Here is a 24,207-nt window from a genome sequence, read left to right as displayed (position 1 = left end):
GACTGCAAATAATATGCAATCTACATGAGGATGACTAGTCTGCAAACTAATCCATGATCACAGAATAACCAGCAGACGAGTATAGGAAAACCAAATGGAAAAGAACAACCTCTCCAATCAATAAGACCACTAAAACTTCCTATACACATTCAACTAAGATAAAATAGATAGTATTTTTTTAAAGTTCAGAAAGTTCTCCAAACAAAAAGGTATAGAAAATTGCAAGTGCAGCATTCAATGAGGTGTCTTCCAGGAGTTTGGCAATATGAACACAGAAATGAAAGCCATTGTCCCAGCCCTATATTATACAATACATGCTAGCAAATAATTAGAAGAACAGGACTAATATAGAGTAGTAAATTAATTGATTAAATTGCAGAAAGAAATACTAGAAGTATGAGACCAATATAATCTCCAAAATAACATGAAAGAAGTATGGAGAATCCTATGAACTCATAACAGGGACTAGATAATGCCAGCAGTTCCTAAAATTTAAAGGCTGTGTCCGAGAATTCCGTTCATCTCTTTCTGCCACCCCGTTCTCTCAGAGAGAGAGTGAGTGTGTCTCCAAATGCAACATTATAGTAGGCAAGAGACAAGTTGTCCTTTAGAAAACCAGCTTTTCCACTCAGCTTCTGTTTGTTTGCAGGAAGCTGGATCTCCCCAGAAATCTTCTCTTTTAGACTGCCAATGGTTTCAGACAGTGATTCCACTGTGATTTCCAGAACTTGTCTTTTGAGATTCCCTTCATTGGTATTCGGCACAGATATATGGAGGATCCCTTCTGGTCCCGAGTGCCGAGTCAAAAACTGCTCTTCAGGAATGAGAACATACTCATCAAGCTTTTGCCTTTTCGACTCAGGCTCTTCCAGAAGAGGGGCTTCCTCTGCTGGAGGAGGTGGTGGCATTTCTTGGGAAATAGGAGGAGTCGGGACCATAGGCATTCCAGGAGGGGGCATCGGGAGGGGAACAAAAGAGCGGGGTGCTCCCAAAGGCAAAAAACTGTGATCCAGGAGGCGTAGGAATCATGTTAACTATGGGAGGTCGAGGTGGAGGCAGAGCAACAACCCCACCACTAGTGGGAGCGGAATAGTGCAATGTATTAAGAGGCTTACGAATATTCAGTACAAGTCCAAGAGGGGGAGGTAGCGGGCTAACAGATGTAAGACCGTGCTTGGGAGTTGGAGGAGCCTGAGGACCAGGGAGGTTACTGGCATCATTTGCAGCATCGGTCTGATCATCTGAATTACTATTCTGAGACATTGCCTGGCTTGCAGTGCGACCAATGCTACCTGTGTGACCATCCCAGCTGACCTGCTTTGGTTCTTCCTTCTTTTTCTCACTCTCAGCCTTGACAGCATTTGAGACTTCTTCCTCTGTAGTACCAAATATATCAGGACGTGTTTGTGCAAGTCCGACAATGTTCCTAGAAATCTCATCATCCTGAGCAAGAGTGGTCTCCCTAATCTTTGCAAACATCCTCTCCTTCTGTTCCTTGTACTTGGGATCAATGAGAGAGATCCTCATATGTTCAGACATCTCATTTATCGGTATTAACTCACCACTTATAGGAGAGACAACATACTCAGTTGGGTCCCCTTCTACCTGCATCCTCTCTTCAGGCCTCTTCCAGTTCTTCACAATCCGCATTGGTGGGTCCCGCTCATCTTGAATTGCTAAGGTTTCAGCTCTCACGTTACCTTCTTCGACAAGCTGCATCTCTTCATCATCCATCTCCATTTCAACCTGCTCAACATACTCTTCTTGCTCCATTATTGTGGACATCTTGCTCCCCCTAATAAGCCCCTCAAGGTTCATAGGCGGCGGTAAATCCTGATCCTCATCATCAGCAAAATCTATAGTCTCAACAACAACAAAATCATGCCAATCAATCATAGACATCAGCAACCTCTCCTGTTCTATCTCATCTTCAGCTTTCTGTCTAGCCATCTCCTGTGACTTCTCCCATTCCAACCGATGCAGGCATCGCTCCATGACAGTTGTCATGTCAACAACACTCTTCCGCAGTTCATCTGTCAAGTTTTTACTAGGCATCAGGACTTTCGAATACGCATCCACAATTGTAGTAAAAAACATGAACGCATTGCTGTGAGCATTATGGTTCAGAAAATAAAACAGAGGATTATTTATCTCCTTGCTTGTTAATCCTGTTAAAAAAGACTTGCCGTTTCGGGCCACAAATTGTGCTGTAAGCTTAATGATATTTACCTCTCCACTTGTGATCCCTTCAGGGAATCGAACAGTGTATTGCACTACCTCTGGTGGATCAATAACATTAACGACAGGTCTTAACTGGGCTGAGGGGTCATCAGGCTTAGTAACTTCAGCTTCTTTATTAGCTGAATTTTCTTGTTGTTTCTGTACGTTAGCTTCAGCCAACCGGTGCTGATAATAGGCATTGTAAAGATCCGAAGCTTTCAAGAAACTGAATTTAAGATTTCTAGCTTCTTTTAGAACAATCGTCTTCTCGAATTCTGGACCACTTTTCGCCACGTACTGTGCAGTTGTTTCAATAATATTCCTAATATTTGGAGGCGGATAAATAATACCAATGGTTCTTGTATGCGTTGCAATGGATGCTGGAACCTTGTTAACGTGCTCTTCATTCTGCATGGTGCCCAACATGATAGGTGGAGAGTATAAGATTACGTTATGGGTGAATTTGAATGCTTTTCAAATCAAATTTAAAACGGAAAAGGGTCAAATATACCCCTGTACTATTAGAAAAGGGTTAAATCTACCCTTCCCGTTATACTTTGTGTCCAAATCTACCCTTCCCGTTATACTTTGGGTTCAAATATACCCCTCTGTTATACTTTGAGTTTAAAAATACCCTGCATCCGTTAAAATTGACCAAGGTGGATATGAGATCTGAGGTGGCGCTGACAAATCGGTGAGATGGACATGACATGACATGCCACCTCACTATCCCAACCCATTTACCCCTCTCATCCCCTTCTTCTCGCATCACTACCCTCTCCTCCTCCTTCACAACATTTGCCACCATTAGCACCACCACATCATTTGTTCATTCTTTTTTGCAAACTAATGGTGCTACTGAATTTGCAAAGGTGATGCATCATTTTTTTTCCACAAATGGTAATGCATATTTTTTGCAAATAGAGCACGCTTTCTCCAATTAAAAGGGTATTAAACAGAAAGAGTCATTATGTCTGCATTTTAGAAATTCAAGTTGCGATCTATTATGCAGAGGCAGTTGATGAATTGGTGAAACAGCAGCAGTGAAGATCTTGATATACTGGCTTGTAAGTATCCATAAATCACACAATGTGAAGAAGCAATGGAACTCCATAAAGTCAAATTTTGAGTTATATAGTTCTTTTAATGGCTAGCTATTAGTGTATAAGATGTTATGGTAATACACGCTTGCAAAATTAAGATCTATTGTGTAGTAAACGGTGTGTGTCAATTACTCGACAATAAATTAATCAAAATGCATTTTTTCAGCAGATCCTGTTGTAGATTGTAGTGCAAAATACATTAAACATTTCCGGACCAACTTCACCATTGATTCATAAAGTTTACAAAGGGGTATATTTTAGGACAAAAAAAAAACCAATAAAGAGAGAGGGGGGGGGGGGGGGGGAGAGGGTAGTGATGCAAGAAGAAGGGGATGAGAGGGGTAAATGGGTTGGGGTAGTGAGGTGGCATGCCATGTCATGTCCATCTCACCGAGTTGTCAGCGCCACCTCAGATCTCATATCTACCTTGGACAATTTTAACGGATGAAGGGTATTTTTAAACCCAAAGTATAAAAAAAGGGGTATATTTGAACCCAAAGTATAACTAAAAGGGTATATTTGGGCACAAAGTATAGCGAGGGGCATATTTAACCCTTTTCTAATAGTACGGGGGTATATTTGACCCTTTTCCGAATTTAAAATTATATTCCAATAACAAATACAGAGAGAACGGTGGTGGCAGAGGCTTGGAGCGGCCGTCAAAAGTAAGAACCCTAAAATAAAATAAGAAAAGTATTCCAAGTCAATGTTAAAAAAATATTCTAAAAGTTAGTACAATTGTATTTGAACATGAATTTAATATCCCATACATATTTGACTTGAGATACGGTATTAAAAAGGATAGTTTACTAAACCCACAAATACCACAACCGAAAGTAAAGGACTTGACACGATATTTATTGAATATTTTAGTAAATAGTATGAGTATAAAATTACGTTATGGGCAAGAAAATTAAGTTTCCAGTAACAAAATTCTCCATTCAAAAGAAAAAACGTACTCCTATTTGTTTGTATTAGTTCTGAAGGGCAACTGGATGTTTCATTGCAGAAGAGAAGTCAAAATAAAGAGAACTTTTGGGCCATAATGAAATTGATACTCTATAATGTCAAGCCAGGAAATTTTTTGTGCTCAAAATGTTCTAGTCTTCTTGGTTCCTCCTCTTCTCTCTCTTGTTCTATTCTGTTTCAATAACTTTTGCAATTGATTAAAGATCATACTATGTGCCTGGTGCAACTTAACACAATTAACTGGGTACACAAATATGGTAGTTTTTTTAATGTAAGCATTACGAATACAGTATATTTTTAACTGGTGGATTCCACAAATCCTCAAGCGATACCCATTCTTTAGCCTATTAATGTAGCTCAATATGTTCTAGTCCTCATAAGGCGCTTAACAAAAATTAGGTCTGACTAATATTCACTACGTTCTTGTAGTATCAAAGATTTTAAAAGAACAAGAACAAATGGTCACTGGTACATCGTAATTATTTACGCAGGAGCAACTAGGCACTAACAGCCTGTTTGGCCAAAGCTTTTGGAAAGCCAAAAGAATAGAGTTGACGTGTATACTAAGCTTTTGGGAAAAATAAGAGCTTTTGAGCTCTTTTGAATAGTAAAAGAAGCTGTTTGCATAAGCGAAAAAAGTAGCCTTTTCCTGAAAGCCCTTTTCGGAAGGTACTTTTTTTGAGAAAGAGTTACTAAATATTTATCAAAATAAGCACATTTTGGAAGTGTAGGTAAACATGCTATAAGTTGGGAACAAGTAACCAACCAGCTTTCCAAACGCTATCTTTGTCCTTGCATATAACAACAATAACAACTACAACTATCCGAAGCAAGTTAAGTATCTTTGTCCTTAGATAAATGATACAAGCTTTTCGGCGTTGCCAGTTGATTTACTTTGAAAAGTTTCAAATCAATATATATATAATAAAGCTAAGAATAACCAATCCTATGTGGCACCTCTCTATTACCTTCATTGACATTTATTTTTTTCTCATTTTTTTTGACCTTTTTCTCTTCATTTCTCTATTTTACTAAATAAATTAAAATATTAAAGATTTCATCCATCCACCTATAATAAAGACTCACTCACCATTTAATAGCATTATATTTGCCACCACGTCCCTTATAATTATTGTGATTACTTTGTATTAAATTTATTAATTAAAAGCAATGAAACTTTCCTCATTCTGCTCATTCAATTTTTATATTATATTATCTATTTATTCATTATGTAATAAAGTTAGGCATAAACAAGGTGATGTGATATTTTTCTATGATCGCTATTTATATTTATATATTTTTCCAATTTTTTGAATTGTATCCTTATTTTATGTTTAAAGAAATCTTCAGAAATTAGGTACTCTTTAATTTTTTTCTTTCCTCATTATTATTACTACCATTTATGTCTTTTTCAAGAAACCCTCTTTCTGCCTTCTTTATCTTTCGTTTTTTCATTTAACATTTTTTGTTTGAGTTTGTTCTTTTCATCTTCCTCTATTTAAGTTTTTATAGAAAGTAATTATATTGATTAGCTCTGTTTGGAGCACTAGGAAATAAACTGACGGAAGCTTTTAATAATAATAAAACTCATTAATCATTTGGAAGGAGTTATAGAAATGAAGAGTTGTGATTTGTGAGATGGATGTGGTCTATATAATGACTTATGGGGGAAGGATACGAAACAAGCATGGGAGCACGAAAATTTCTAGGATGGTATACATATCTTTCTCAGGTAGGAGATGAATAAGTCCATTTATTTAGTTTTATAGTTCTACATTCTTTGCACTTATTATACGTACTCAGTTAGATTTAGATATATAGATACTTAGATCTATACTAAGAATTTCAAATTCTTCAAATTCTATTAATAATAAATATTATCTAATTAGAATTCAAATTCTTAATTTCATTATAATTATTACAAGATATCTTTATTTATATAATAACATAATAACAAATACAAATAGTAAAATCGAGGTACCCCTTCTATGACAAATTTGAAGGTGATCATCAAAGAATTAACAACTTATTTGTGGTAATATGATCTTCTCAATCTATTTATCTATTTCATTTTTTTTTGGTCATTTTTATTTCATTGTTACTCAATGAAATAATTTTTATTTATCGAACAATATTCAAGTATTTCAGTATCTATATATGTGGACTAGATAAGCATTTTTCATATATAAAAATGACAAATTTCAAGTCCTGTAAAAGGGGAAAAATCTGAAGAGCTGTGTCACATTTATAATACCTCTTAATTCTCTCTAAAGAATTACTTTAGCTTTCGGCTTAGATTTACACACATACAATCGGAAAAAATGAAGAGATCTGCCCCATTATAATCATCTTGACGCTTCAACAGCAAAAGAAAAAGAAGAAAAGAATAAACACTTCCTCAGTAATTGTTTAAGAGCAAAGGCATCAAAATATGTGAAAGGAATTTTTACTTTAGTCCGACTGATCTTATCGATCGATTTGATATAACTATAAATTGATCGCTACGATGAAATATTAGTTTGTGATACTTCTATATATGGAGTATTCCAATAGTTTTCACAATCATGGCTTAAGATTGTGTACTTCTCTCAACAGTCCATGTGAATGCTGATTAATTAATAATGTTGTAGGTTTTTTACAAAATTTGTCAATTAAAAAAATCTCATTGTTGTGTAGGCTTTTTACAAAATTTGTCAATTAAAAAAGATCTCATTGTTCTTAATCTTATATGGCTGCAATAGATATAATAGTTCTGTTTTAAGTCGTGGTGAAAGATTTCATTTTGAGTTATACACATTGAATATAAGAATTTTTTACGTTATCAAATCACCCAATTGATATTTACAGATAAACCTTCTTAAATATTAATACTGAATTTTATCCTCTTAAAAATAGAAACAAAATTACATTCATAACCGCGCGAAGCGCGGGATTATTCTCTAGTTTAATATAAGTCCAGGACATTTCCACTAATTCACCGGATGGTATCAAAGCAAACAAATTCTAAGATTGGTAGCCTTTTTAGGAAGGCTGCTGCCCATTAGCACTTGGGGTTGGAGTTTCCACTGTAGATACTGAGTTGCTACCGCTATCATCGTTAAAATTAGCGGGATCTGCATATGACTGGTATCCAGGAAATCTAGCAAAAAAGGAAATGTTGAGGCAACAACAGATACATTTCAATTAACATGCTGTATATATCCTTTATATAGTAAAAACTTATATACCTGCTTACTTTTACTTGCTCTCCATCTATAGTCATTTTTACGTCAAAGATGTTTCCTGCAAATAGTTGTCAGTGAAGTTGATCATGTCAAATAACTTGTCACACTGCTACTTTGAGGAAGCAAAAACTAGTAAATGGTTTCAACAGAAACAGTTCATAGCCAATAAATGCCAACTGCAATTGTCTCAATTCGCGTACATCAGATTTTAAAAAAAATGGCAACTGTAGTTGAGCTAAGACATTTGCAACCTCAATACTAAATAACATGCTGATAACCTTTTCCTGGTGCATGCAAAGTGACAATACCCTCTTATAACTCAAAAGATCTCGCAGATTCACGACTCATACCTATCAAAAAAAGGTTATCCTTCCATGTTCTCAATAACAATCATTTCTAGAGGCTATATGTTAAGAGTTAGTTAAACAAAAAGAAGAGTTTGATTCTTCACTAATAACTAAGGGAGAGCGAGGCGTTTGGTTTTACTTAATTGTGAAAGCATGATTTTCTCCAATAAATATACTACCTAGCAATTAATCTGCTTATAACTGGTTATTTCAATATGCCTATTTTCAGTTTTCTACCCCCACTTTCTTGTTAATTGTGCACACTGGCTAGTCTGAGTCCCAGTAACTTCACTTTACATCTTATGAAAAAAAGAAAAAAAAAAAAAAGTCTTACATTGTTAAAACTCAAAAGCCCTTCAATCTTTTTTAAAATTAGTTTATAATAGTTGCTTCTGAAGGTCAAATGCATCTGAAGAGTCAAGGACTTTAAAATTGACCGCTGCAACTAAAGTGAGACTCTCCATATCACTTTACTTTAAATGATACTTAAGATAGGCAAGGGAGATGGGCAAACCAACAAACGAATATAAATAATCATGGGAGTATCCCTCAAGTAAATGCAGTTCCATGACACACAAAATGATCTTAAATATCCGCCTATAACAACAACAAGAAGAAAAAACAACCACTGTCGTTTAATACTCAGTAAAATTGAGCTTATTATAGTGCTTTCTCGGACTATTTACCTCCAAAAATAGTCTTGTCTGAAAAGTACTTGGACATTAAATGTCTCCTGGCCTCAACTTCATACCTCTTGAACTTCTCAATTTGTTGACTCTCCAGATCACTACATCATAGCATGAAAACATAGAAAGAGTTCAGACCTCCATCGAGTTCAGATTACAATTATATATATAGAAGACCTAAGCAGAATAACTTAAATTAGTGCTGTAGTGGGATTTATTGTCTTAATTTCTTTCTTTTCCCTTATCAGTACTATAAAGTTAAGATTAACCATCACGGACAACTAATAACACTCGATAAAAGCACACAAAAAGAAACTTTTCCTTTCAATATTACGTTATCTCATGTGCTGCAGCAAATTTAGAAGCTGAAAAGGTAATACAGTTTTTTCAATGGAAACAGAAATACAATATGAACAAAGAGATGAAACCCCTTCTCCCAGCCCTAAATCATTATATACATGCTAGCGAATAATTGGAGAAGTAGGAGTATTTTAGTAAATTCAGATAATACTAAAACAAAGTAACAAATTTGGAAAGGCATTTAATGTTTGCACATGTGGAGCAGCTATAAGAATCTTCAAGCGAATTTTGATTGATAAATGGCCCAGAAAACTTTCCCACTAGCCCCACCAAGATGCCAGTCCAAATAACTAGAAACCTTAGGTCACCCACATCACAGATTGATAGGGGTCGTGTTAGCATGCTCAGACCAATGGTCACAAAAGCACAGATCTTGCAAGAGTGTAAAAACTACTAGAATTGAGCTTAGCTATCACCAAATCAGCCACAAGAAGATATTAACTCATGAAAGATGAAAAGCACACTTTCTTACAGCCAGCAGCATCTGATAGGATTATCTTTTTTAAATTGGAAGAATGGGCATGTCCAGCTAGGAATTACCTAACATGAAAATTAGATGTGTTACACATAAATGGAGAAGTAAGAAGTTGTTTTTAAATACACCTCCTAAACTAAATATTTTAGTCTGATTAGGCATAGACATGAAGGGTACTGTGGTTACGAGAAAACTGGGGTCTACATTCTATAATAAAGGTACACCTAGTTTTTTGATGGGTTTGAGATCTTGAACTTTGAAGTGATATGGTATTATATTAATACTGAATAGTTGACAAGGTATATTTCAATCAAACGAAAGTTTACTACCTCTAGTAACAGACAAGGAAAGCAAGATAATTTTTTTTCCAGATACAGGGAAAGACAATGAACTAGGAGATAGAAAAACAGTTTGTATCAATCTATATTCATAAGCAGACTTTTGTAACAATCTGCGCTAGCTAGCAGTCCAAACCATGTGTTGATTTCCGTTATTGCCCACATAAATAGTTTAGGTTAAGTTTATTATTAGTAGAAGACTCAACAGTGCAATCAACAACTCTGTAAAAATCCCATCTGGGAGGCGTTTCACACTCTTCTCCTATCAAAGTCTTTCTTTAGTTGCCCTGCCTAATCCACAATATCCTCATGCACTTGAATCTACACATTTTAGTTAAGCACGTTCAGGCCCCCAATGTGACACCTGAATTCATCGACTGGCCAAGACACCTTGTTAGGTATTAGTTGATTTTCAGAAAGCTTTAGCCTAACTTTTCAAGTCGTAGAGAGCCTTAAGGCCTTACAAACAGTTCAAATATCCTATACATATTTAACGTGAGACAGATACCCATAAATGGACCACAACCTAGAGGAAGGACTTAGGATTAATGTGCCAATATCTTTACCTTTTTATCCCTAAACTACTAGCAAATCGGTAGGCCCTGCAGATCTAGACTAGTTGAAATAAGAATGCATAGTTCATTCATTATTTGATTCATAGAAATGAAAAAGTATCTCTGCGCTTACCAATTTAGCTAAAATGGATAACTCAAGAGAATCTCCGATAAGCTTGCACTTAATAGATGCCGTAATAGGAAACTGTTGATGTTTCAGTTAGAGTGCTAAAGTACTAAATTACTGTCATTAAATATTGAGCCTATACTGAGGATTCACCTCAAATCTTAGTTTCGAACTCCGAGTTCACTTTACACACAGGATATTAACTTGGGAGCAGATAATAGAGTAACCAACAGATTTTGCTTTTCAATTACTACCTTACAAGAGAATCAATTATGCTTCTTGCTCTTCAAATCTGGCTGTGGCACATGATGCCAGATACACTCTAGGCTATCTTCAGAAAAAGATCAACATAACTTCTGATGGGCTCCAAATGATTCACAAAGACCTGTGCGACTGTTTTTCCCTCTTACCTTAGCAACCCATGCATGCTTTCATTGATCAAATTTTCCAAACCCTTTCCATTGATAACTATCATTATTGGAAATCAGTTACGATACATTTCCTTTATTAGCACATCTACCAGATGAACCCAAACTGTCACATCAATAATATTCTTGTTATTCTTTCCTTATAATTAATCTATTCGAACCCTGATTTCATGGAGGAAAGAAGGATTTGATAGAAAGGGGTAATTTCTCCTAATACTTCCAGCAACATCTAGTCACTTGCCGTTATGATTTATAGGCGATAAGTAGACTCGCGAAAGGAAATCAGATAACATTTGAACGGATGACTATCAGCCATGAGTATATTTTATTTTTCTACAACAAAAACAAAAGAGTACATTTTATTTCCTATTTTGATAGGTTAAATAATTCTTTACGAATGTATTCTGAATTCTCCACAGAGACATTCTTATATGAAGAAATTATCAGCAAGAAAACGCTTAAATGCTGCCAAAATAGAATTGCACCTTCAGACCATGAAATCATTAATTAAACACAGTAAAAATGCTGCAGATTAAAAATCGAAGTAAAGGTCGAACAAACACTTCAACCAGAAAAACATCACAATGGAATAACAGTTATACAAAGAAACCCAATTTATACACTTGCCTAACAGGATCTTTGACCACTTCCTCCTTTGAATCTTGAGGAACAATGGGGCTTGAGACTTTCACTTCCTGCAAACAAACAAAAGGGAAAGAAAAAAGAGAGCAGCTTAGGTTAAGCCTTAAATTATAGGCTATATATATCACTTAACCGATAAAAAAACAAGAAAGAAATTGAATGAATACTTAAGTGCAAGAGTGACCTGATGTTGTTGAGGTGGAGGAGATTGAGCAACGGAAGATATGGGGGAATTTGAAACTGAATTTGCAGTTGAAGAATCCATTTGAGTAAAGCTAAGTTATAGAGTGGCATTCCCTTTTATATATTCCATGCGTTAGACGGCGACACTTCCAAGAAAACGCTGACAACGAATCCTTAATTGAATTGAACTAAAATAGAAGGGGAGTTGAGAGGGGAGTTTCTATAACCATCTCTAGTTAAGAGGGGCACTTGAGTTCTGCTTCTTGGATTCAGAAAATATTTACAGGAAACAGGTTAAATAATAAATAAATTAGAAATAGTAGGGAAGCGTGCAGTGCGGCAGAAAGATAATTTAATAATTTTCGGGGAAGTACTAGTAGGGGTATCAATAGTTTTCAAAAAAACTCATCAAACCGACGAACAATAACGAATCGAATCAATTTTTAGGTTTTTTTTTAATAAAATTGATAATTTTTATCTAAATTTATTATTGTACCGAATAATTACATAGGTTTTTAATTTTATCAAAGTAAATCGGAAAAATACCGAACAGTACCAAATATGTTTATTTGTGTAAAATATTAAATTTAAATATAATAAAATATTAAAATTTTTGCCTTCAATTTGGAATGATGAAAACGACTGCAAGCCGGCAATATAATTAACACCTAACCTATTATACTACTCCTTTGAATTAAATTAGTTTAGCATCTCGAGTAGTAACTAGTAAGTTACAAGGTATTCACAAGATCTTGGATAGAAAGCTACGAAGTATTAAATATCTATCATCTCGTATGATTTTAAATTCACTTATTGGATACTTAATTTTAGTAATCTCAGTTCTTGCGTCTAATCTTGATTGATTTTTCCCCTTGTGCGATCTAAAATATATTTTTTGTTTCTGCTTAACTTTAGTTCGCACTACCGTAAAATAGTGCGATCAATCTCTATTCTTGTCGCCTTTCATGTTTTTTGATTCATCACCTTTTAAACTGTAAAAATATCTAGAGAAATATTGTCAAAGTCCTATACAAGTATGTATGATATCGTGTCTTTAACTTTTATTAGATGATATCGTGTCTTAACTTTTATTAGTGACTATAACATGATGTTCTTTAAAAAAAAACGGAATTTAACCGAACCGTACTGATACCGAAGAGAAACCGACATGATGGGACGATTTAGAAAAGTCTAATTTTGGTTCTACAAAATGAAATAACCGAAAAATTGATACGGTTTAAATTTTATAAAATAACAGCCTGAACCGTACCATTAACACGCCTAGGAAGTAGGTTATTATATGCGCTCGTATCAAGTTGTCATGTTTTTATTTTACACGTCCCTTAAAAAAATATCAATAAGAAGGATTTATGACTATTAAGCTTTTATTTACTATCTTTAATAAGTATACAGTACCTAAATGTTTATTAAAACAAGGTTGAGCTAACCTAAACAATCACAACATTCTGGTAATGTACTTTTTATATTTAGGTTTTATATGATAAGTAATCAATTTTTATTACTTTCAAGAACAACTAATACTAAGAGTAAAGTAGGAAAAAAAACTTAATTATATCTTGATCAGTTTATTTTTAATAAGCACAACAACTAAAATGAACTTGAGGAAGTATGCATAATGTTTTTTAGACCGAAGAAATATTGCACATTTAATTTAACTTAACCTCATAAATAACATATTAATTATGTTAAAACTTCAAATAGTTTACCGGTTACCATCAATATTAATTGACAAATGACAACCAAAACGATGTTTAGGTGTTATTCAGGAGCGGCTCAATAAATTGATGGCTTAAAGTCACCATAATAAGAGGGCTTAAATTTAAAATTAAGTTATACATTTGATTTCTTTTTTGTTTGTGTCACAATTGTGTATGGATCACCTTGTACGTATCATCATTACTCTAGATTACCTACTAACTTCCACCCCTAGATATATCTGATAACACGCTATTCGCTAAGGTTTAGAAATATTTTATAATATACATACATTGACAAGTAAGATAATTTTATTAGAAATTCTCATAATCTAATTACCTCAATTTGTACCATTAATAAGTAGATGTTAAAATAATTTCATACATTTAGGTAATTCAAGTCTATTTTGAAGGGGGGAAAATGAATCCATTCTTTATAAGAGATAATTAACTCTAAATGATAATACAAAAGACTTTTTTTTTAAGTCATCATCATAATTATTTACTTTCCATATATTACATGTTTATAATAAGTCTACAAGGTATAGTTGGAAATAACTCTCCTTTTACTTGGCTGAAATATTAACGATTCACTTCTGGTTGTTTCGTATGGTTCGAAGAAGAGTAAAAAGTAATATGCTTCCTTATTTACGTCTAGCTCTAGAAAAAAATGAAAGCTGAGACGAAGTAGTTTCCAACATCTTTAATAAACAATGAAAACAAAATCCCATATTTACTTCCACCCTTCCAGCTTCTCTTTACACCGAACAAAACGAAATCCCCTGCGAAGCACCAAGGGGATTCCAGCATGTGAAAAACAAGCACCTAAAATCAATGACTGATTCCTCTCTCTACAACATAAAGTATACAAGGTTAATGACAACTTTTCTTAATAGCATGGCTATACATTTATACGGAACTTCTACTCCGACCACACACAATGGAACCACAAACAGTTTAAGTAAAATCCAATCCACGAAATAATCTGATCTATGGATAGCAGATAGCATTGTTGTGGTAAAGGTCGTAATGCCAGAGGAATCATTACCGCAAGGCATAGAGGAGGAGGTAGGCAAAGCAACCTGAATGCGTCACTTTAGATGGCAAAAGTGTAGTAGCCGAAAGCATCACTAGCTTACGCTCTGACCAAGTAGCATGGGGAACATGGTATCCTGTGTAGATCAGCAAGGACTATCTCGCAAGGGTAAATATTCCTGGGTGATCAATAGAGAAGTAGTATCGTGAGGGAAGGGTGAAAAGACTAAGACTACCATGGAACTCTTGGCTCTTGGAATATCAATCTATTCTTTGCTGAACTTAATTTCAGAACATCTCCTGCCACACTGCACTTCAGATGATTCTTTGAAAACTTAGATATCTTCATGGAAGGAGTCATTCTTGAAATCAAGCACTGATTTCTAGTAAGGAATTTCAAAAAACAAACCAAATGATTCCACCTGATATGTACATCTGAATAATTCGGGTAGCTAACAAAAGCAGGTCAAATCGACTCATCCATGTATCCAGAGAAACCATCCTTAAAAATGTGCGAGTGCCTCTTATTCCAATCCTTGGATTAATCTCCCTAACAATCGTTGTGGGCACTAACTTAAAGCACATTGCGGTAATTTGTGAACCGCTTTCCTTGAGGAATTTTTTGAGTCATCAACAAGAAGAACGTGAGTCAAGTGATTCTAAAGAATTTCGTGCTGAACTTCATCAATTTATCCTTTACACTCTCTGTTCATTGCTGAAGCACCAAACCATCTCAGGTACTAATCAACTCAACTCGTTCCCTTTGGTCACATCTATCCTCACTATAGCTCTTATGGCTTGGAAAGCATATTGCCAACAGTAAAGTTGTAGCTTTTTCCTCCTATTTCAATCCGACTGCAGCCAATTTCTTTTTCCAAGCCTAACTCCTTCATCTTTTGCCTCAATTGTCTAACAGAATCCCAGTCCCCACATCTAGCAAAAAAATTGGATACTAAAACATAAATGTCGGCTCTTTTTGGCTCTAATTTTAGTAACTTCTCAGCACAGTTCTTCCCAAGATTTAACTGGGCATGAACTATACATGAATTGAGCAACGAGCCCCAAATGTGAGTATCTGGTTGCATAGGCATCTCAGTCATAAGATTTAAGGCTTCATCAAACTGTCCAGCACGACCCAACATGTCAATCACACATGCATAATGCTCCAATTCAGGTTTTAGACCATGCAAGATCTGCATCTCTCTAACATATTGTTGACCTTCTTCAATGAGCCCGGCATGGCTACATGCCATTAAAATAGAGACATATGTTAATCTGGTAGGCTTGAAGCCCGATTTTTGCATTTCCTGAAATAGCTTGATGGCTTCCCTTCCAAGTCCATGAACTGCATATCCTGTAATCATAACTGTCCATGATGCTATATCTTTGACCGGAATTTGGTCAAAAACATACTTTGACATTCCTATGAATCCAGATTTTGCATACATGTCTATGATTGAGCAATGGACAAATGTATCCTCTATAAGGTGAGTTTTTAGTGCAAAGGCATGAACTTCTTTCCCAAGCCTGACAGCAGACAATGTTGAACAAGCCCCTAATACACTTGTAACGGAAATTTCTTCAGGTTGAAATCTACGAGATATCATATCACGAAACAGACATAAGGCTTTATTTGGTAGTGCATTCTGCAAGTAACCAGCTATCATCACATTCCATGATACGACACTTATATCTTCTATCCCATCAAACAGAAATTGTGCCAGTTCTGGTTTCCCACAATTCATATAAAATGAAACTAGGGAAACCTGTGTAGACATATCTTTTTCTAGGCCATTTCTAAGCACAAAACCATGAATTTTTGTACCGCAATGTAGCAGTTTTAAGTGGGAACAAGCAAACAAAAGGCTACCAATAGTAAACCAGTCAGGAAGCAAGCCAGAATCCATCATTTTAAAGGACAGAGTCAAAGCCTTGGATGGATCCTCATTCTGAGCATAGCCACTTATCAGTGCATTCCAAGAGCTTACTGTCTTATTCGCCACTCCATAGAATACAAGCTCAGCATATCTGAGCAATCCACATTTTGCATAGGCAGCTATAAAAGCATTTGTTAACAACTCATGATATTCAAGACCATTTCTAAGCGAGTAGCAATGCAGTTCTTTCACTATCAACTGTTCTGACTCCTCTAAGCACACAGGCAAAACATTCAGTAGAGTGACCTCATTCGCCTTTACATACTCACGGGTACTTTGCATCCTTTTCATAAAGTGAAGTGTTCCTCTAATATCTCCTCCTGAGTAACCTCCGATAATTGAGTTCCACGAGACCACATTTTTGCTCTCATTTTTCTCAAACAGAAGTTGCGCATCAGCAAAGTATCCAAATTTGCAATACATATCCACTAAAGAATTATTCACCGTCAACTCATTAGCCAGTCCTAGCTTTACAGTTAAACCATGAATGATCTTTCCCATTTCCACTTCGTCTTCTGCTGCACATATCGGCAGCATAATAACCATGGTAGTCGTGTCTGGAACAAGTACTTCATCCCCTATAAATATATTTCTGAAAAGATCAAAACTTTGTTCAATACATCCGTTCGCAGAGAACCCGGAAATCATCGAATTCCATGAAACCAAACTCCTCTCAGGCATATGCTTAAACACTTCCATAGCTTCCTCAACAAGACCAAACTTCCCATACATGGCAATTAACGAATTGCTTACAAATACATCACTAACCAAACCCATCTTTGATGCCATCCCATGAATAGCTTTCCCCAAACCCACATCAAGAAGCCCTCCACAAGCCTTAATAACACACGGAAACGTAAAATTATCTGGTCTATTTTGGGATAAACTCATCAGTTCAATAAACAAACAAATAACATCAAACCAAAGCTCATTCTTTGTATACCCACTCATAAGAACATTCCATTGGTAGAGATTTTTGCTTCGTAACTGATCGAAAACACAATGAGAATCGGAAGGATACCCACACATGGAGTACATTGTGATGAGCCGTGTACCGAGTACAACATCATCTTTCAATTGGGTCAATGAAGAAACTATTTCATGGACTTCACGGCCAGTTTCAATATCCTTGTGTTTACCACAGGCATGTAGGAGTACACCTAAGGCCTCGGCTTTTTCAAACGAGTGGTAAAAACCATTGTCCAGGTATTCTTGAAATGTACGTAAAACTTCCGACAGGCTTTTTTTGGATTCACACAGTTGGGTAATCTCTTCGGACAGTGTTAATGGATTCTTAATCTGATTCTTCAAAGTGGGGTTTGTAGTTCTAGAATCTTCCTCAGGTGTTGGACTGCAAAGCAAGCCTGCTGATTTTGGAACTGATGTTATTGCCAACGTGTCCTTTCTGGGTTTTGGCCTAAAAGTGACGGTCTGCAAATTGGGCTGGTGGCGGCAGCAGGTGATCGGCGCCGGCGCCGGAGCCATGGGGAAGCTCGCCGGCGTGAACATCAAACATGGATAGTAAGGCTACCCACTGATACCCACGGCAAGGAAGTATATTGGTCTTCGCATGCCTTATCCCATTCGAGTTTAATTTTGGACACGACAATCCCAATGTGAAATAACGTGTTATACTAAAATTTCAAGGGTCGTTTGGTACGCCGATTAAAAAAATCCCGATATTATGATTTTGGGGTTATAATCTTAAAATATTTTATTTGAAAGGTGGGATAAAATAATTTCAAATTTGATGAGATTTCAGAGTTAAAGTTTGGTCTTATTTTATATTTTGTTTGATAAAGGGAATAACTTTGTCTTGTTCTATCAAATAGAATACATATAAAATTAATTCAAATTTAATTCTGAAATTTTCCATCTTGTTCTACGTACCAAACGACCCCTTAACAATGTGATAAATGCTCTCGTCCCTTAAAACATACTCTATCAAACTTTGCGACGGCAGAATAAATATCGTCAGTTTATATATATCTTACTCAAATCAGGAGAGAAGAGGGTTGTAGCCTGTAGGCATTACAAAATGTTTTTTTTAGTTTTGTGACATTTCTAGAATAAATTTTTATTTTTCACACATAAGAAATCTGAAAAAAATACATCAGAAATTTGAAAAGATTGTTTTCTTCAATTAAAAATGTGAGAGGGTAGAATTCATTTCCTTCAAAGAAATTATACTCCCTCTATCCATCAGTACTGAAAATAGATATCCACTTTTACTTATGCAATTTGAAAAACTAAGAGATAATTTGTCATTTTATATCTATTTTACCCTTATTATTAAATTGTAATTATTTTCAATTCATGTGAGATGATTTACAATTATGAGTGATATAATAAAATTATCATTTTATTTACAAGAACAGTAATACACTCGTTAAACAAACAAAAAAAAAAGGTTCTGTTGAAGTCAACCGTAGTCAACAAACCTTAAAAGAATATTCTATACGTATCAAAGTGATCGTTGATTCTCCCTTTATGAACAGTATAAGAATATCCCATTGAGAGGCCAATCAACTTGGACTAAAATTTTAATTAACATATATACATACAGAAAAAGACGAACCAGTCCACTTTTAAGGAGTAACACAGATTTATTCAAATTGATTTTCAAAAAGCAAAGAAGAAAGCTAAATGCAGGGGAGATAATATTTGCTCACATGTTAATTAATTGTTAGTAATACTTTATGAGAATGATAATAACTAAAATGTCCCATAATCTTAGATTTGCAGATTGAAAATCTTCATAAGATTAGATTCAATCGGTTACCAAGATACATCTTTATTTACCCCCGAATCCAGAATTTGAAGCTTATATCTCAAATTAATACACAATAACAACCGAATAAAGGAATTTATTTTGTTTTCCTTATACATTTGTGTGTGTGTGTGTGAAGGACGTGACAATGGTTAGCGTCAACAACAAAATGGAAGAACAAACAACAATTCAAAAGAGAAGGATTTAAAAAGTGACCAAAGGGCATTGATCCCTGGTCAGGCACAGGAGCTGAGATTTTACAGTGTCCTTCCTTGCTGCTGAACCAAGAGCATACCCTGATAGGAGGTTCCCAGCTCAAATATTTCATATATTTTAAAAGTTTCACAATATAAATACAAGGTTCGGGCAAAAATTGCTGAGTTCCTAAGAACCCACACCCGATTTGCTAGATCCCCTGCCCCCAACACCAAAAGAACACTCTCCCTGTGTCATCAAACTATGACCTTGACTTAATTTAGCTACTACCCTAAAAAGATTAAGAAAAGGTGAAAAACAAATACTAAATGATCATCCTTATTTTTGTACCAAGTATGCATTAATAACTTTGGAGTCGTAATTAGGAACGGTTGCAGATAGCAATAGCAAGCAAGGAGAGGCCATAAACGCCCCAAGAACAAGCTTTGAGAAAGAGAGAGAAGGACATTGTCATGGCAAGGTAGAATGCTGTTGTTCCAAATAATATACCTGCCAGCTCCAGCATTTGGGATTCAGCCGGGTAATTGGACTTTATAAATCTTCCCACGAAGAGTGACGCAAAGGCAAGTAAAATGAAAAATGACAACAACTGAAAACACAATGGAAGCGGAGCATTATGATCAGGACGCGAGCCGCCATTTCCAGCTGTTTGCTGACAATACAGAGCTATCGAAATGGCTGATGTTAAACAGAATGCCATGAATAGCATGGACCAATCCAAGTTGTTTCCAGCAGCTTCAACTTCAGGGTTACGCTTTTCCACTTCCAGCTGCTCCTCTGTCGTAGCAGATTCAATGGATAAACCTACAGTACTTGGGGAGTCGGGTGTAACTACTGTACCAATACTAGTACTACTTGGGAAGTAAGGGCCAATCGTCTCTCTAAACCAAAAAACAAACTTGTTGACAAAGTTTGGGAGCTCCATTGAAGAAGAAAAATTAGCAAGTCTTGTCTCTTAAGTTTTGACTTTTTATTATCTCGTAATAGCTTGGCGTGGGGTTGTTTATAGTATTAGTAAGAAGCCAGAGACAAATCTGTTTTGGCTTTTCCAGTGTGTACGGAATAACTCCAATCAGCAACACTCCAACAATTGCTGACGGTGCATTCATTGATATACTAACCAAGCTAAAGTATAACTTATTTAACGGCCCAGAATTTATCGAACAAAGTACATCAAACAGAAATATGTACATCGAAGAAGACTGGCGACAAAAGCAATGTTTCAATTCCCCATCAAATATTCGGTCATGATTGCGTGAACAAGTAAACGTCATCATCTCAAGACGGGAGTGGATCTATGTAGATCAGTGGGGGGTGCCATGCTAGCTGGATACTTAGCTAGAACCTATATTATATGTATAGATATTTTTCCCAGAAATTTCCATATAAGAAAAGGATGCACCCTAAGAGAGAAAAGGAACGCTGGTGGCGTGGTAAGGCGCAAGAACTGTATCCCATGATGATCAGAGTTCTCTGAAGTCATCTTGGCCTTTTAACTTCACAATACCACATTCCATCTGCATTGTCTCCGTCTTTTGTTTTTTCCTTTTCTTTCTTGATTTATTTTTTTGCTTTCTCCATTTTTATCTTCCTCTCTGTCTCATACAACTCCTGTTTTGCCTTCATCAGAATCTTATACTTATATGACTTTGAAAGAAAAAAAAAAATTGACTTTGCATTCTTTTTCTTTCCCAATGTCTTGAAATTGTATTTAGATACGTTTTGAACACTTTTTCCGCTTATGTTATTTCTTTTCTTGACTTCCAACATTCTTTAATTAGAGCAGTGACATCGACGAGATAGAGTATTCGAACTTTACATATAAGCTAGCAACTTTAATTATGGACATGTATTATCATGAGTTTTGTTTATTTATTTATTTTAAGTGTAAATTGCAAGGATAAAGTTATATAATAACTAAGAATTTAAGATCGTCATTTAATGTTTATATTAATTATGCCAAATTATGAAGACAGAATTTTAAAAGTAGTGATACTTCAAGGGACTTTTTATCTCTGGAATCTTATTCTTTGTCTTAGGAATCAGTAGGCAACACAGGCAAGGGGCTTATTTATGCTAGTTCATTGTTCAAAATACCTCTTACTTCTACTAGTGATTATAATTTGTTCGGACGAAGTGTGAATTGCAATACTGAAAATTATTTTCTTTGCTTGTATTGTTGATAGCGTTTTAATAGAATTATTAACTAGTGCAATTTGCTTGTAACTATGATTTAAGTACATTATATTTGAATTGAATGTGTCATGTGTGCAATCGCCTTTAAAAAAAAAAAATCAATCGAATTTGAATGAAGATAACTTAGATTAATTGGATCATACTTGTTCATGCTTGATAATTATGGAACATGGTTTATTTATGAACCAAAAATTTGTAAACTGAACCGAATCAAATGAATTTAAGCGACTGAACACACACCTCAATTTGATCGCCATCGCTAGCTAAGGTTCGCATCAAAAGCGATACCCGTAACCTTCAAATTCTGAATCTACTGCTGTCTCAAGATGATATTAATTATGGGAGTAAATAAGAAATAATTTTTCACTTAAAAAAAAAAAGAATCTTAAAAGTGTTTGATTATAGGTTAGACTGATTTTTTTTTTTTAATAAAACAAATTAAAGATGAGTTTCAAATTTGGAAAGGGGATTTTGACCGGTTTTTTTTCAGTCTTTTTAAAAAAAAAATTAAATGCATACCAAACACAACTCAATTTTCACGTACCTTTCTTGAACTTTATTTCAAATATCACATTTTTTATATCCAAACATCTACTACTATAATATAGATAATCTTAGAACCTAGTGAGAATTGAAACCGAAATTGGAAATGCAACCGAGATATTCCAAAAGTATATCTGCAGCCTGATTTCTTTTCCGCATTGATAAGCTCGTAAGCTAACTGTACCATAAAACCGGTCTGTTTTCTTCTTCTCTTAGGTTTTGTTTAGTGGCTGATACTACCGCAATATAACTGTCATGCACCCTCCAGACTAGGGTTATATATTGCAACTTGCAAGCAGCAACTCCTATTCACTAGTTTCATTCTACAAATTAAGATGAAACTAATTAGAATTCATGTTTTTGAGCTTTCAACCTTGGAAGAACTTGAATTTATATATAGAGGATAACCCACGCCCCTCCCTTTTTTATTGATAATAATGTCTCGCCAATTTGTGCACATGTTGACCAACAACCGATTCCTACCACCTCTCACTACTATAGTACTAATTAACTCTACACACTAAATTGTTAGCAGGCGAGAAAAGAGATTAAAAATTGTGCTCCAATTCAACCAAAAACTCTTACTGTCTAAGAAGTGAATTTAACAAGGATCAAATAAGTTGTAGTCCAACTCAACCAAATACCATCTCTCATCTTTTGTCCCTCCCCCACTATTCACAAACCCGCCCTCAATTCAAAAACAAAAAGTTACAGCGAAACGGCATTGTAAAGTCAAGGATCCAGATTGAAGTCACAATGTGATGATGCACATTTACCCTGTGACTTCTATCCGAATCTGATGTGCTCTTTGCTTTATAAGCATGTAGTAATATATCAAACTCTCTCCTATACTTCCCCTCTAATAACTCTATACCATGGTCAAAGAACACAAAATTTATCTTCACACAGCTCCTCGAAAGCTAGACTACTACTACTACTACAACAACATACGCAGTGTAGTCCCACAAGTGGGGTCTGGGGAGGGTAGAGTGTACGCAGATCTTACCCCTACCTTAGGAGATACAAAGCTAGACTACTACTGAAAACATATAACTTGTTCCGTTTCTCAGGGAAGAAGGTGAGCATGGCCCTAGAAGGTGGCTTTGGTTTTTCATCTTCTCTGTTTTTTTTTTTTTTTTTCTTTCATGGTGAAGCAGGGAGGTGGGAGGAGTGGTTCTCTTTCCTCATGCTATGGAAGCTTTCTAGTTTCTATTAATTTATGAAGATATGCTTGAATTGGTATCCAACTTGTTATATTATAAAACTGAGCTTTACCTGTATACACAAAGCTTGAGCCTTGAAGCAACAATAGTTCCTCTACTGCATTTACCAAAAGAAAGGAGTTGGAGAAAGAGATAATGAGATTCTAAATTGTAATACATCTGTATTTTTATACATGGCCATTGGCGCCATGGATCTGTCTGTTCAGACAGGATAAATCATACGGAAATGCAAAGTGGAATTGTTTCAAAGTTACAGTAGTTATATGTAACAGAATGTCAAGATACCGATTTGTGTGGTACCTCCATACCCTTGTTGAGATAAGTAATTTGAAACCCAGAAACCGCTTATCCTGAATTCAAATCAGCAAGAGCTCATATCTACCAACCTGCAACCATTGTACCTTAAATGAATTAAGTGATTTTTACAAGTATTGATAGTGCCAAATATTTTTTAGCACTGTCAACTTTAAGGAAGTAATCTCTTTGTTAATCTATTTTTTACCACCTATTTTATTTCACTTTCTCACCAACCCAAGACCTACAACTAAAACAAATCGGAAGTTCTACTGAGTACAAGGAAAAGAGGTAAGTACCTGATTTTTTACTTTATGAATGGAAGCGGAACACCAATGTCCTCAGGTAACAAACCAAATTCCGCATCCTCAACAAAATGTAAGATCCTTATATGAATGTTTTGTTCGAGCAAATAATATAATGAGATGCCACAGCATGCAATCATTGACTTTGGAAGGAACCGAGGCAATCTTTTATCAACATAAACAAGGGATTGGTGTAAGCGGCTCCTCCTAATTTTTCAAACATGACTCCATCTATACGGGCTTGGATTCCTTTTTTTGTTTGTATGTTCATCTGATGTTTGGGTGTTATTTAGGAGCGGCTCAATAAATTGATGGCT

General features: G+C 35.4%; 2 protein-coding genes, 1 long non-coding RNA gene and 1 pseudogene across 4 annotated transcripts; all 4 read right to left on the bottom strand.

Annotated features, from left to right (window-relative positions):
• Positions 1–466: 466 nt before the first annotated feature.
• On the bottom strand, positions 467–3,028 carry LOC132631429 (probable splicing factor 3A subunit 1; annotated as a pseudogene).
• Positions 3,029–7,132: 4,104 nt separating this feature from the next.
• Positions 7,133–11,965, bottom strand: LOC132632816 (uncharacterized). Of its 2 annotated transcripts, XM_060348911.1 has the most exons (6): positions 11,658–11,965; positions 11,459–11,526; positions 9,382–9,438; positions 8,550–8,650; positions 7,520–7,574; positions 7,133–7,431 (listed from the first exon to the last, which is right to left on the bottom strand). In XM_060348911.1, exons 1-6 carry the CDS (start codon positions 11,736–11,738, stop codon positions 7,314–7,316), a joined length of 480 nt encoding a protein of 159 aa, XP_060204894.1. In that variant the 5' UTR covers positions 11,739–11,965; the 3' UTR covers positions 7,133–7,313. The 2 variants fall into 2 exon arrangements, with proteins under 2 accessions (XP_060204894.1, XP_060204895.1); XM_060348912.1 differs by lacking the exon at positions 9,382–9,438 and having other exon boundaries at positions 11,658–11,953.
• A 2,097-nt stretch (positions 11,966–14,062) lies between these two features.
• LOC132632815 (pentatricopeptide repeat-containing protein At1g18485-like) lies at positions 14,063–17,966 on the bottom strand. The gene has a single exon (XM_060348910.1). The coding sequence runs from the start codon at positions 17,850–17,852 to the stop codon at positions 15,198–15,200; it is 2,655 nt and encodes an 884-aa protein (XP_060204893.1). The 5' UTR covers positions 17,853–17,966; the 3' UTR covers positions 14,063–15,197.
• A 5,445-nt stretch (positions 17,967–23,411) lies between these two features.
• Positions 23,412–24,175, bottom strand: LOC132634266 (uncharacterized). Its single transcript, XR_009580096.1, has 2 exons — positions 23,885–24,175; positions 23,412–23,677 (listed from the first exon to the last, which is right to left on the bottom strand). It is a non-coding gene; the product is annotated as an uncharacterized LOC132634266 (long non-coding RNA).
• Between the last annotated feature and the right edge of the window lie 32 nt (positions 24,176–24,207).

The sequence above is a fragment of the Lycium barbarum genome, chromosome 3 (genome assembly GCF_019175385.1).
Source record: "Lycium barbarum isolate Lr01 chromosome 3, ASM1917538v2, whole genome shotgun sequence".
NCBI classification, from domain to species: Eukaryota; Viridiplantae; Streptophyta; class Magnoliopsida; order Solanales; family Solanaceae; genus Lycium; species Lycium barbarum.
The sequence above is the reverse complement of the archived record's forward strand: the minus strand, read 5'-3'. Positions and strand labels throughout refer to the sequence as shown.